Source organism: Culex pipiens, chromosome 3 (genome assembly GCF_016801865.2).
Source record: "Culex pipiens pallens isolate TS chromosome 3, TS_CPP_V2, whole genome shotgun sequence".
NCBI lineage: Eukaryota > Metazoa > Arthropoda > Insecta > Diptera > Culicidae > Culex > Culex pipiens.
Window position 1 is genome coordinate 138356191 of NC_068939.1, and position 13926 is coordinate 138370116.

Genomic DNA, 13926 nt, shown 5'->3' on the forward strand with positions numbered 1-13926 from the left:
CTGCTACCCGAGAACCGACTTCTAACCCTAAATGTCGGCGGGAGTCCTAATCCCACGCCGACGCTAGACGAACCGTAATAAAACTTTATTACGGTTACATCCTGCATTTCCAAGCCACATGCTCATGCGCATCGTCTACACGCATTAAGTGCGTGTAGCGAAGGACGATACAAAACAGAGACCCAACGGTCGTTCTGTTTAGCATGTAACTTGGGAATGTAGTGGTGGTGATTACCACATCACTCACCCCTATAAACAAAAAAAGTCTTTTACTTTTTTTTCTACTTTGATACCAAATGTTGTTAAACGAATCTGTTCTGATTGTCTTCAAAAAGAAGAAGAAAGAAAGAAAAGACTCAGAGCAAGCCTTGAACGTAACTTGGCTCTGAAGTCCCCTCTCCCCCATGATTTAGGTATAAAAAAAAAACTACAAATAATTGAGATCCGAAATCATTTTCTTTATCTATACTGAGCCATTTGTTTATGAAAGTTTTGCCTCAACAAAATATCATTTAACATTTTAGGTCAGTTTTTTCTTGACTAGGACACCATCGTGCGAAAGCTCAGGGACCTTTTATTATAAGGTGTGTCTGCATTTTTGCCAGGATTTTACCTGATCGCACAACCCGCCTGTCGAATACTACTATCGTACATTGACGATTAGTTAAACAAAATAAGGACATTGGTCTTACGCATATTCAGGCGAGATTTACTCGTCCATGATTTGATGCCATGCCGAATTATTAATGAAAAATTGATTTCGGGAAACAAACAAAAAAATAGTAAAACATAAAATTGCTTTTTAAGTACAACCAGAACGATTACATTTGTAACAAGAATTTACTTGTGCTACTTGCTTCTAAATTTCATATTTAATTGAAGACCAATGCAAGAATTGCTTTTTCTAACAATAACTTTTAACATCTAAATGCATTATTTTTTTGTTTTATACTGAACTATTCAAACATTGATGTGAACATAAAATACCTAAAATGCATAGAATTTCTTTTGCTTTTTTTTTTAGTTTCGTAGTTTGTTTTAGAACTGCTACAAAAAATAACGCGGTTTTCATTTTGCCACAATTTTTGTTTCTTTTTTAAACTGCATTTTTCTTCGCTTAGGCGTTTCGAACCATTTATTTGTTTGTTAAGAATTTGGATTCAATAATTGATTTGATAATAAACAATGATTGCATTCGTATTGACGCTATTACGGTTGTCAAATTAACCAATGTTTAAATTTTTCGAAGCACTTTTTTTTACAATTGTAGCTAATACCTTCTCATTTTTTAACACTTTATTTGATCATCCTATCTTTTTCTTGATAACAACTTTTTGACAAAAAAAAAACGCATGTACTTAGAAAGTATAATTAGAACTGTTACAAATAATATGAAACTAAACGTTCTAGTTATAATTTTTAACGTATCTATTACGCACTGATTCTGAAGTTGTCCGTACTGACCAGTTTTTGATCGATGATTTGACGCCAGACGATGTTGTGATCTTTCTGCGATGATTAATTAGAGTTGCTGGTACTTAACTAGATGGTTGACCTGCTGCACGATCCTCTGACATTGTGCTTGGTCCAAAACTGCCTCTTGATTTTATACATCATTCACTTGGTACGATCGCCGACGGTTGTAGCAACACGAACATCTCCTTGCTGGACTGCGGCTTGTTTTTGCACGTAACGATCTTCTCTAAGCATCATTTTGGTTAATGCATTACATCACCAACTTTTTTTTTTTCACGAAACACGATTCCCAATTCAGATTTTCATTTCCGCCGAACAATGATGAAGAAAGCATACACTGTTTCTTTTGAATGCACTAATTGTTTAAATGTTTTCTAAATTGTTCATTTGTTTAACACATCTTCACTCAACAACAATGATTGTTGCCTGAACAGCCGTTGCCTCAGTTTTTTTAGATTTTTCTCTGCGACTTTTAAAATCGCTTTTCACGATTACCGCTGCCACCAATGTGGAGGCTAGGACCGGCCGGCATGGCCAGTCCTTTACGGCTGTGATATTTAGACGATGTGTACTCTTTGGATTCTGACTATAGACTGTCGTTTATTTCCTTGTAACTTACGTTTCTAGAGTCGGTTCTCTACCTGCTACCCGAGAACCGACTTCTAACCCTAAATGTTGGCGGGAGTCCTAATCCCACGCCGACGCTAGACGAACCGTAATAAAACTTTATTACGGTTACATCCTGCATTTCCAGGCCACATGCTCATGCGCATCGTCTACACGCATTAAGTGCGTGTAGCGAAGGACGATACAAAACAGAGACCCAACGGTCGTTCTGTTTAGCATGTAACTTGGGAATGTAGTGGTGGTGATTACCACACTGGACATGAAATTTGACATTTCGGCAGTAGTGGCCACCAGCTGGAGTGGCCGCAGGCCCCGGGGATGTTCCGATAAGGGGACATTTGCGGAACCATAAGAGTTGGGGCAATATGGGTATCAAACTTTATGGTTTACGATACTGGACATGAAATTTGACATTTCGGCAGTAGTGGCCACTATCCGGAGTGGCCGGAGTTGGGGCAATATGGGTATCAAACTTTATGGTTTTTGATAATGGTCATGAAATTTGACATTTCAGCAGTAGTGGCCACAATCCAGAATGGCCGGAGGCTCCGCGGATGTTCTGATGGGGGGGGGGACATTTGCCGAACCATAAGAGTTGGGGCAATATGGGTATCAAACTTTATGGTTTCCGATACTGGACATGAAAAGTTGCATTTGGCCATTATCTAAAGCTAAGCAGTAAAAATAAATTGAAGTAATAAATAGATTGCTGCGATGCATTGTTTTTGTACCGCTGTTTCTGTTTCTGGAAATTTAAAATAACTATTTTGTAATCAATTAGAACCCTGAAAAGGGCAGTTTTAATGATGCTGTTAAAATTTACTTTCCTGCCGCCGATTACTTGCAACAGCCTTGCAAAAACATTTCAGCATCTTGGTAACTTTCGAGTGGTGAGTGAAAGTCGATTGATTTCACCATGAATTCTATTTCAGCTCCACTTGCAATTTCCGTCCCCTTAGTTTGATAGGACGTAATTATATGGGAATCATGGGGAAATTTGGACCAGACATTCTAATCGAAAATTTCAACAATCATCTTGCAAAGTTCTTTGTCATACTGGTCATGTGTAACATAACCACCTGCACCTTTTTTTAATTTTGCTTAGAGGAACAATTGTAATATACATCTGTTATATACTTGTTTCAATTTGATCGAGTTAGTTTTAATGAAAAATGTGCTCCAAATTGGCTGTAGTAGTGATAGAGAAAAGTCAATCTTTATTCCGACTGAAACTGGACAAATCTTTCTATCTAGATTTATCTGGTGAACTGGCAACACTTTTCGTCTTGCTCACTCTTATGATTCCTTATATCCCAAGCAGGGGAAAATAACATGGTAATATTAAATTTTGGTATTACTTGGCCCAATAAAAGCGGCCATAATCTTATTTGTGGAAAACCATGCGAATACCAAAACATGTTATACCAAGGGTAAAATAATACCACAAATTAAAACCATGTCATTTTCAAGTTGAAATATTCTGGATTTTGGAACATTGCTTGAATACCAAAACTTTCAGGATTTCAAATATTGGAATTTCTGTGGTTTTCCATAGACAAAGTTTGGTTTGATTTCATGGTATTTTACTTTCTATTACTGGGCAACCAAGGGCACAGTTTGGTCGCTGTTATTTGACACAATAATACCAAAAGTTGGTGTTTCATTCCACTTATCTTTGTCCAGCAGTTTATTTCGAAGCCAGTGAAAAAAACCAGAAATGATATCGAAATGCTCGATATGCAACAAAAAAATCAACTCACCTGATGATTCTATGTTGTTCTCAGTGATATTCTTCGCCACATCGAATACATCTGTCAGTGTTGAAAAGCATACGTTTGAAGTTCTTTCTTGGCTTAGCATCTGGAAATTACCAAGCGATTAAAAAATAAATGTTATTAAAATAAACATGATACAAGTTCACCAAAAGTTTCAAGAAAATTATTAAATGACTCATAGATCATTAGAAAAAAATATGTGTTTTTTTTGTTAAGAAATTTGAAAAAAAATACCGCAAAAATACATACCAATATTTCGTATTCCGACGTAGAGAAATTTAATTAATTTTATAAACTTCCTTGAGGGGAATATCAATCATTAAAAATATCAGCTTTGAAAATTTTGGTTTTTAATTAAGGCATTTGCTTTGAGACATCATTTCACCGCAAAACTAATGACCTTGTTAAAATTACTCAAAATTTTCATATATTTTTAGTGGAATTTGATAATACAATGTATTGCCTAAAAAATACCTCTATTTTGCCATATCGTAATAATACCATAAATTGGTTTGATACAAAAATTTGCTCTTGCATCATCCTTCAGACAAGTTGCGAAGAGTTCAGGAATTTTAAAATGTGTTATTAATTCCAGAGAAAGGTATCATTACGCATTTCCCTTGTTATTTACCCCTGCTCGGGGCCGGTATGTGCAAGGGCACAACAATACCAAACCATGTTATTCCAAGGGTAAAATAATACCACAAAATAAAACCATTTCGATACCAAGTTGAGGTCTTCTGGATTATTGAACATTGATTGAATACCAAAACTTGGGATTGCCATGGTTTTATTTTTAGGTATTCCCGCGCCCTTGGAAAATCAGATTTTGGTATTCCTGTGGTCTTCCACATACATGATTTTGGTATGATTTCATGGTATTTTACCATCTATTACTGGGCAACCACATTTTGGTCGCTGGTTTTTGCACAAGTAATACCAAAATTTGATATTTTCATGCCATTTTTTAGTGCAGCAGTTGCAGTTTGTGAAAAAAAACGAAAATGATCCATATGCAGCAGCAGAATCTACTCACCTGATGATTTCATGTTGTTCTTAGTGATATTCTTCACCACATCGAATACATTTGCCATTGATGAACGGCTTGAGCTTGAAGTTCTTGAAGCTTCTGAAAAATAACAAGGTTGAAAAATAAAAGCTATTAAAATGAAACTGGATTGAAATTCGCCAAAATTCAATAATCTGACGGTTGACTCGTTTTCCAAAGTATTTGGTTACAAATTTTCTTAGCGGGTGTATCCATAAAATTGAACATCAGCTTGAACATTTTTGGGTTTCAAGTCATTTTAGCGCAAAATTAATTATCTTGTCAAAATGGTCAAAATTTTCCCATGGTTTCAGAGGAATTTGATAAAACACTTTAATACCAAAAAAATACCAAAATGTGGTATCCTGACTTTATTTTTTTTCCACAATTTCAAGTAATTTTTTTAGGGGGTATCTCAAAAAAAAAATAAAATCAAGTTTAAAATTTGCAGTTTTTAATGAAAGCATTCGTTTTGATACATCTTTTTAGCGCAAAATTAATTATTTTGTCAAAATTAGTCAAAATTTTCCCATAGTTATATACTGTAATACCAAAAGAATACCAAAATGTGGTGTCCGACCATTGACAAATTCTGCAATTTTGCAATATCAAAACAATACCATAAATTGGTATGATACCAAATTTTGCTTTTAAAGGGTCCAGAATACCAAAATTTGGTATTGATACCAGTGAAAGATATTATTACGCATTTTCCTTGTTATTTACCCATGCTCGGGTTGATACAAACAACTTCGCACTAAAGAATTCACTGCAAGCAATAACAAATTGATGCCCGTGTGCTTTCTTGTTCTAACATATCTAGATAGGAATTCCAGCAAGCTTAGTACAAGAAAGCACATCGGCATCGAAATACGTTTGATCTTCGAAACTATTTCAATTATATGTGTCGTGTATTTGTGTTTTATACCGAAAAACTTTACGTTATCTTCATTCTTCCTTTCTTTTCATTGTTTCCCCCCCCTCGACACTTGGCGTGTGTCCCGCCGCCCGTCTCTTTTAGGAGCAGAAAGGTGATGTCTCGTTCAAAACTGGTAACCAAACAACAAACAATCAAAAAACCAACACCATACGCGTTTGTTGTACTCCCCCCGCTCCCCACCTGTGTTTCGTTAAAATTTGAGAGATTTCGATGGGAAGATGTTGCCTCCCACACGTTTTCAGTTCGATTAACAGCTGTTGAACGGTTAACCCCCCTAATGTATTTGGTTTTACTCGTTTTATCGATGTGTTGTTGTTATTTAACTGTGAATCTATTTTTTAAAGAAAAAAAAAACAAAAGAATGCAATCAACTGTTAAAGTTGATTTGTGGTTCAAATGATTCCGATGAGTATGTCGTATTTTTTTTTTTTTAGTTTGTTAAATCTGTTGTTATTTAAAAATTCTAGCTTATTGAACGATAGGTTCATTTGTGACGCTCGATAAGAGCTTTGGTCATTACACATAATCAACATAAAGAGCAACGTTATCGGGCATTTATTGCTGTACTATGGAGTACGCTAAACTTTTAGTTAGTTGTTTTCGTAGTGTATTAGCTGTTTTATTGTGAAGTTGTGTTTACATAAATGGGGTTAACGATGGATTAAATTACAACCATACCGGCTCTTCTCGAAGACTTAAAAACAAGAAGCTGGATAGAAATAGTTTGATATACTTCAAATCAATTTTTCGGAATATTTTAACATTAAATTTGAATGTTGCAAAATAAAGTTTTTTTTTGCTTTTTTGAAACTCAGCATCATGTAGTAAAATAAATTTTAAATATAAATACAACAAACAAGAGTCCCTAATAACATCCTATCCCTCACTTCTTACTCACCATCTTATATTGTTAAAAAAAGATTAATTTTTATCTTCGATAATAATCTGTTTTTTTTTTAAGTTTTGTAAAAATATAAACACCGGTAAAGTAACAAACTGATATTTTCCAACTGAGATTATAAAAAATACTTTTGAGTATATCAACAATCACAAAATAACATTAATATTTTATGTTTTCAATAAACGCCCCTTCAAAATTGGTCCGAAAAATCAGGGGGCCAAAAAATATTCTTTTTCAAAAAACTTGAAAATTTCAATGGAAATCAGGGATAGAATGATCGCAAAAAAATCAACTTCGCTTGCGAACTTTCTTCACCCGCTAAAGAAAGAGAGGAGGCAAATCACGCAAAAGAAAATCGCTCCCGAAATTCTCCAAGAAAATCAATCTGCTGATGATTTTTTGTGAATTTCCTTGTTAGCAACACTCAAAAATATTTATTTCACTTTGTTTACAAACATTGCCCATCTACACAATATGACAGGTCATTTTTCGACGTGTGACGTTACACTTGCAAGTGTAGTACACTAAAACCCCCGATTACGCTCAGGCGTTACGCTTTTTGTTAGGTTGATTTCTCGAAAACAGTGTAATGTTTCTACATTCTTTTGAAATCAATTTGTAGATCTTTACAAGACGTATAACTTGCTTTAAAAAGATTGCAAAAATGTTGCGTCGTTTCAGAGAAATCGACGAAATACAAAGCGTAACGCCTGAGCGTAATCGGGGGTTTTAGTGTAGTGCAAAAGATGTTCCGCCGAATAGTCAAGATGACGATTTTTTTAGATTCCTTTTACCGATCTTTCTTGCGCGAGAGAGGAAAGCCATGCTCCCTTCGGATTTTTTCTCTTGATGAATGTCCAATGATTTTTTTTTTGATGATCATTCCATCACTGGTGAAAAAAGAAGTCTAATCAACTGAAAACAGTCTAAAATGACATATTCTGCATTGATATTAAGCATATTTGGGCTCGTTTAAAAATATTTTGAACTTTTATGGAATTCCAATGTACATCACCGCAAAAACTATTTTCTCTTGCAAAAATAAAATTTTCGTCAACACTTAGAAATTTTGGAGACTTATGATTGCAAAACAACTGGACATGCATTTTAAAACACTTTTTTGAATCAAATGTTGAAACCATGGCCAGTAATTTTTATTTTTTTAACTTTTTGAATTTGTCCCCCCCCCCTCTCGACTTTGATAAGAGTCAAGGGACATAAACCTAAAAAAATATTTGCAACGACCTTAGGAGTTTCATAACATTTTAAGTGTTGTTGATACGTTTGAGATATAATAACCTCAATTTTTATTATTGAAACCAATGATATGATATTTTTTTTTTTGAGAATTTGTTCCTAATATAAAAAGTGTCATATTTAAAAAATTCAATATTTGGTCTGAATTAAAAAAAATCATGACCAATATACAGTGACTGTATTTTCAAATTTTCACCAGTTGATTAATTGACTAAACTTAATAGCGGTTCAGACTACAAAATACTTTAAATTATTGATATTAAACTTTTTGAAGAGATCAGTAGATTTTTGAGGATTAACTTGGCTCGCTCTGTTAAAATAAAAAAAATAATTCAAACATACCATTTGGTTAAGCGTTTAGCTTGAGCTTACACTTAGTTTTCAAAAATAGGACAACCCTAAGCGAGACGCCAGCAAAGTTATTTACTTCAAATTTCTCGTGATTAACAGGGTAGATTAGAAAGGTTTAGTTCCCGATACCTACCTTTTTCCCAAAAGAAATAGAATAGACATTTAGCTTGATATATCGAGTAGTGGTAAGTAATAAACAACGAAATCTAACCTCAAAAACGGCTTCATCCGCTCAGCTGTATAGTTATTTTTGATCTTCTCAAAATTAGATGTGTAGCTTTTTTGACTATTTTCATAATTTTGCATGATTCTCAAGTTTAATGGTTTTATTATTCCTCTTTTTTGTTTAAATTAGTCAGATTTACTGCAAAATATTGCTTGGTTTTTTTTTACTTCTCACTAATGCGTGCTATAGAACATTTTAATGTAGAAATAACCTCCTAGCAATTTTGCATGCCCGATTCGATTGCATCTCTGAATGAATGTTCAAACTTTGTTCCTACCTAGCCGTACACAGTTTACTGCACTTATACACCTGAGAACTACACTAACACTATCGAAACTACACTCTCACGCTATCATACGTAACTACTTCATGGCAGTTCAGTTTAGTCTGCAAACATTTCACTCTTGAACTAAATATAGGACAATCCAACCAAACACACCAAATTGATCAAAGTTGAACGGTAACAGTTGACCGTACAATTGAAATAACAATGTTTCATGTAGTTCAACTCAGTATGCAGCATAGAAACCAGAAGGTTTCTTCCACGAAGAACCGAACCAAGCCGGGAGAGTTGGAAAAAACAAAAAAAGATTCTAGATTCCTAGCGATGATTTATCTGTAGTGAAAGTAGTCCTTGTTCCTTAGGTTAAATTGTTAACCCGAGAAAATAAAAGTCCCAAACGACCCACGAATTTGTGAAAAAAAATAACAATCCAAAATTCATCTCAGCTCGTGTAGCACTTTTTTAACGTTTAAAAATCCTTGTCTTCCCGTTTTTCGTTTTGTATTTTCCCCTTCCTTTTGAAAACCACAACAGGAGTTGCAGGACGTTTCCCGGCAGCCGTCGCTGGAATCGCTAACCGGTGCGGACGGTCATCTTCATCCGGGGCACGCGTACCACAACGGTCACCGGCGGTCGCCGAGTTTGAGGTAAGTTTCGGGAACAGTACAAATTTTGCACATAATACAAATTATCGTCAACCGAGGCGGAACGGGACACATGGGGTTTTTGGAAATTTATTATGAAAATCAAGTGCTCTAAAAACTGCTGTCCCTATTCAGGCTGTTGTCCCGATTCGCCTCAGTTAACGGTATGTGAAAATCTGTTTTCCCATGATGTTTCCAGTATTTTATAACAAAACACTGTGAAATAAACTTCAATTATTGCAAATTTTGCAGTTTTTTTAATTTTCAAAAGACCTTTTTGAAAATTCAACGAAAGTGTTCAGATTTTCTAATATAGTAATCGAATTATCCTGATTTTTTAGCAGAATTATGTATCAACGAACAAAATTATCAGTAAACCTACTTAAAATTCATTAGTATCAAATGAGTTAGCTTCAGGAGAAGCCAGTTGAACTTTTCAGCACTCAAATGATCGCTTTGTTGAATATTTCATCACTGTTTTTCTTGGTGATAAGTAAACACTTTTCAGCACTTATTTCGAAAAGTAATACTTTTCAATGTAGTGTTGATTTGAACAATGGATTGACTCAACATTTGACTTAAAATACCATTCCATACATGTACGACTCGTGCTGAAAAAATCTTCTTTTTGCAATTTGTTTCATAATCTACTATTTTGAAACATGAACTGAGATAGGCCATACAATTTTCATGTACTTTTTCCAAAGGAAAGTTCGAAAAAAACCTTGCGCATTAAAAACCCATAGGTTTTGCGGTCACTTTTGCATGATCAGCTCACTCAAAAATCTATCCAATTGTGCCTTTAAAATAAGCTGCTATAAAAAGTTATCATTTCAATTCCTGGGTAACTTTTATATTCTAAGTTTTTATGGAAAATTTTATTTATAATGTGTGCAAACTGAATTATTTTTGTAATATGGATTATCACCTGAATTACTATGATTTTTGCGATATCGATTTTTTTCAAATTAATTGTTCAGCAAGTTTTATTAACATTTTATTTATTTTATGTAAATTTTAGGTAAAGTCGCTCTAAAAAATAATTTTACATTAAATTATTGAATTTCGTACATACAAATATATTTTTTATTGCTATCTAAGCAGTCCCTGATCGCATAAATGTCTCATATGCATTTTTAATCGATTTCGAGTTATTGATGCAGTTTTGTTCAAAATTGTGTGCTCTTTCAAAGAGCCCAAAACATCCAGTACTTTGTTCTAGAAATCAGGAGGAAATCCAGTTTTTCGCGAAAACTTAACACGTAGCCTTATGTATGGGACAAACTTCAAATGCGTTTTTCTCAGCTTGCTGTTTTTGCATATGGGACATTTATGCGAACATGGGCAGTAAACCGATTTAAAAATAAGTTTAAAACAATTCATGTTAACATAAACTTTAGTTCTGCTGGTTAAAAAAAAACCCCGATTTAATCCCTCCTGGGGTGAGATAGAGCCTTTCTTACTAAAGAATATAACAATGGTGGAACTTCTTTCAATTCATAACATCGACATTGTCTATAATAACGTCAGCACTAAAGAAAGTCTTATGATGAAAGCAAAGTATTATAATTATGATATGTTTTCCAAAAGAAATTAAAAACGCAATTTTCAACTAAAGAATATTTTCAATCGTACATATTCTTAATCAAACAAGCGTTTATGACAAACGCGAGCATAGCAAGCTTCCCATGTGCCAGTGACAACGCACACCACGGTTTTGGTTTTCTAGCTTAGGTACGAGCCCATTTGTGTGTTGGTATTTTGGTTTATCGTACCGGCGCACCAAGACACGCGTCGGCTCGTCAGTTCGGTGATAGCTATTTTTACAACCGCACCACTTCACACTCAATTATGACGCAAGGGTCCTGATTTTCGGTTCAATGAACAGAAACCACTCACTCATCGCCTATCCATTCGTCGCCTATTCCAACCCGCTAGCATTCATGAGCGAATGATACTCGCAAGCAGCCAGCGAGTGGCCCGAATTGTTAACTCAGCGAACAAATACATCGTGAAAATATTTGCCTACTCCGTCGCTCGACGACACTCACACACTACCATTCTCAGCGAAGAGCCATTCTCACAAAATGCCAGCGCGGCAATCCTTTTGTCTCCATGCCCTCAGTTTGCCATCAATTTATTTTTTTCTTGGTGGAAATTTCTTTGAATGGTGTTTATAATGTTATGAAATCAAAATAAATGCAAAATTTAATTGATTACATTGATTTTAAGCAACCCAAATCAATGAGTATAACGCATTGCATCAGAGAAAAAATGTTTTCAGTTAAGAGTGATCGGAGACGACCGGGCTGCCGGAGCCGTTCGGAGACTGAGCCGATCTGAGAGAGAAGGAGAGTAGAAGAGAGAGTGTTCGAGAGCGAATGGTGTGAATGTGACAAACGGTAGGAATTCATCAGGGCAGTATCGCGTCGCCTGCTATTTGTGCTCGCGAATGGAGTGGTTGATTTTGAGCAATCAGGACCCTTGATTACGAGTACCTTAGGTAGAAAGCCATTGGCGTCGCCAGCATTGAAAACTTTGAAAACGATATTAACGATGAAAAGCTTAGAAAGCTCCAATTGGAATCCAATGAACTCTGTTAAATAAACTTACAAAATCACGAAAAAATGAAGCCTACTTTTAGCGATTTTAGGAGCACACGGAAAACAAATTGATTGTAGCCGGATGAATGTCCTATGTCACAAAAGTTTTTGCATAAACATTGGACAGTTATGCAAAAACGGACAGGGCAAAAAAAACCCGAAAAGCTACGATATCTTAAATGTTGAAGGACACGTCGGTAGACAAGCTACTACAAAACGAGACGAAGCGTCGAAAATCGATGCAGTGTGATTTTTTGACGATTTTTCCGATTAAAATTCATGCTGAATCGACATATTTACGAAGATGGAAATGACGTCCTGGCTTAAAGTAAAACCTATACCTTTCTTTAGTAAGAAAGGCAAAAAGTAAATCGTTCTAAAAATTGATCGGGATTGCCGATCGATGTCGAATTTGTTTCAGAGGCTCACTCATGGTCTGTACTATGAATGTAGAAAGAAATTTCGGATAAAATTAGAAACGAAAAATGTTGGCGAAGGTCACCAGGTGGGCTTTTACCTTTTTTTAGGGTTTTTTTTTTCTTATGGTAGGTTAATCAAACGGCTCTAACTCCAGAACCCAATTATGAATCTCGATGAAAATTGACCATATTTTTATTTGGAGAATGTGTTATTCGTTGGAAAGTCTTATCACATCCAAAACCAGATTGATATTTCGAAATTTTAGTGGCAACTCGCCCAGGTTCAGCGCACTAGCTTTCATCTGCATTCAGAAGAATCAAAATCGGATATAGGGGAGCTGAGAACAACGCGACACTAAATTGGGTAAAATTTTACCACACGAACATCACTCGACCTCCACGGAATTTATTTTCTCAAAATTCGAGGGTTGGAGATTGACGAGTTCTGTCAAGATGAATCGATAGAGCGTCGAAAATCGATGCAGAGTGATTTTTTGATGATTTTTCCGATGGAAAGTCATGCTAAATCGTAATATTTACGAAGATGGAAATGACGTCCAGCCATATACCTTTCTTTAGTAAGAAAGGCAAAAATACTAAAAAATTTGAATTAAGAAACTGAATATAGCTAGAATATCCAGTTGAAGATTGATTAAAAATTCGAAAATACCGTTCACTTTCTTTTAAACAAGTGTTGTCCAACCTTTGAGCAATGTGGGCAAAATTTGATTTTTCTAGAGTGTGCCGAATTTAGTTTTTTATTAATATTGGAAAAAATTAACTAAACAGTTCATAAATTAGCTTCTGGGTTGTTTTTTTTTTGCAATTTGTCCACTGCTTTCGTATATGTTGGTTTCTAACAATTTAAATTGTAATGAAAACTTTTGAACAAAATTTGAAAACAGGATTTTAAAAAAATATGCAAAAACATTTTTTTTTTATTATTTTTCAAATAGTGGATCGGTTACCAAAATTTGCAATGTTGGATATCAGATCAAATTTTGATTGCTGTCATTTAATTGTTTGTGTATCTATAAAAAGGTAAACTTAGCTTTTTAAATTTTTTTTGCACGATTTTTTTTGATCGATCTATAAGCAAATTTTGTTCTCAACTTTAAATTTATGGTGGTCTATATCTCAGCTAATGATCGTAACTGTATAGAAATAATGTTAAGACCACGAAATAAATAAGTAAAGAGGGGGTAATATGCACCATCTACAAGAAAACTGTTATTCTTTAACCAAAACAGCATTTCTACGTAAGAGCAATTCCAGCTCTAATCAGGATTTTTTCTGGTACTTTTGTACCCGACCCCCTCCGATTTAAATGAAACTTTTTAGACATGTTATCATAGGCCTATATAAGCTATTTTTGT

At 34.8% G+C, this 13926-nt stretch overlaps 1 protein-coding gene across 27 annotated transcripts in view; it reads left to right on the forward strand.

The window, feature by feature from the left end:
• LOC120417323 (voltage-dependent calcium channel type A subunit alpha-1) overlaps positions 1–13926 on the forward strand; it is a 203129-nt gene that overhangs the window by 158229 nt on the left and 30974 nt on the right. For 23 of the 27 annotated variants that reach the window (XR_008212561.1, XR_008212563.1, XR_005605447.2 and 20 more), the window contains one exon: positions 9419–9531. Coding sequence is in view for 24 of the 27 variants with exons in the window: in XM_052710684.1 (XP_052566644.1) it covers positions 9419–9531 (113 nt within the window). In the remaining 3 variants the exon portion in view is untranslated. Of the gene's footprint in view, positions 1–5702; positions 5722–5947; positions 6284–9418; positions 9532–13926 lie in introns of those variants that run through there. The other 4 variants (XM_052710701.1, XM_052710697.1, XM_052710698.1 and 1 more) reach the window with 4 other exon arrangements.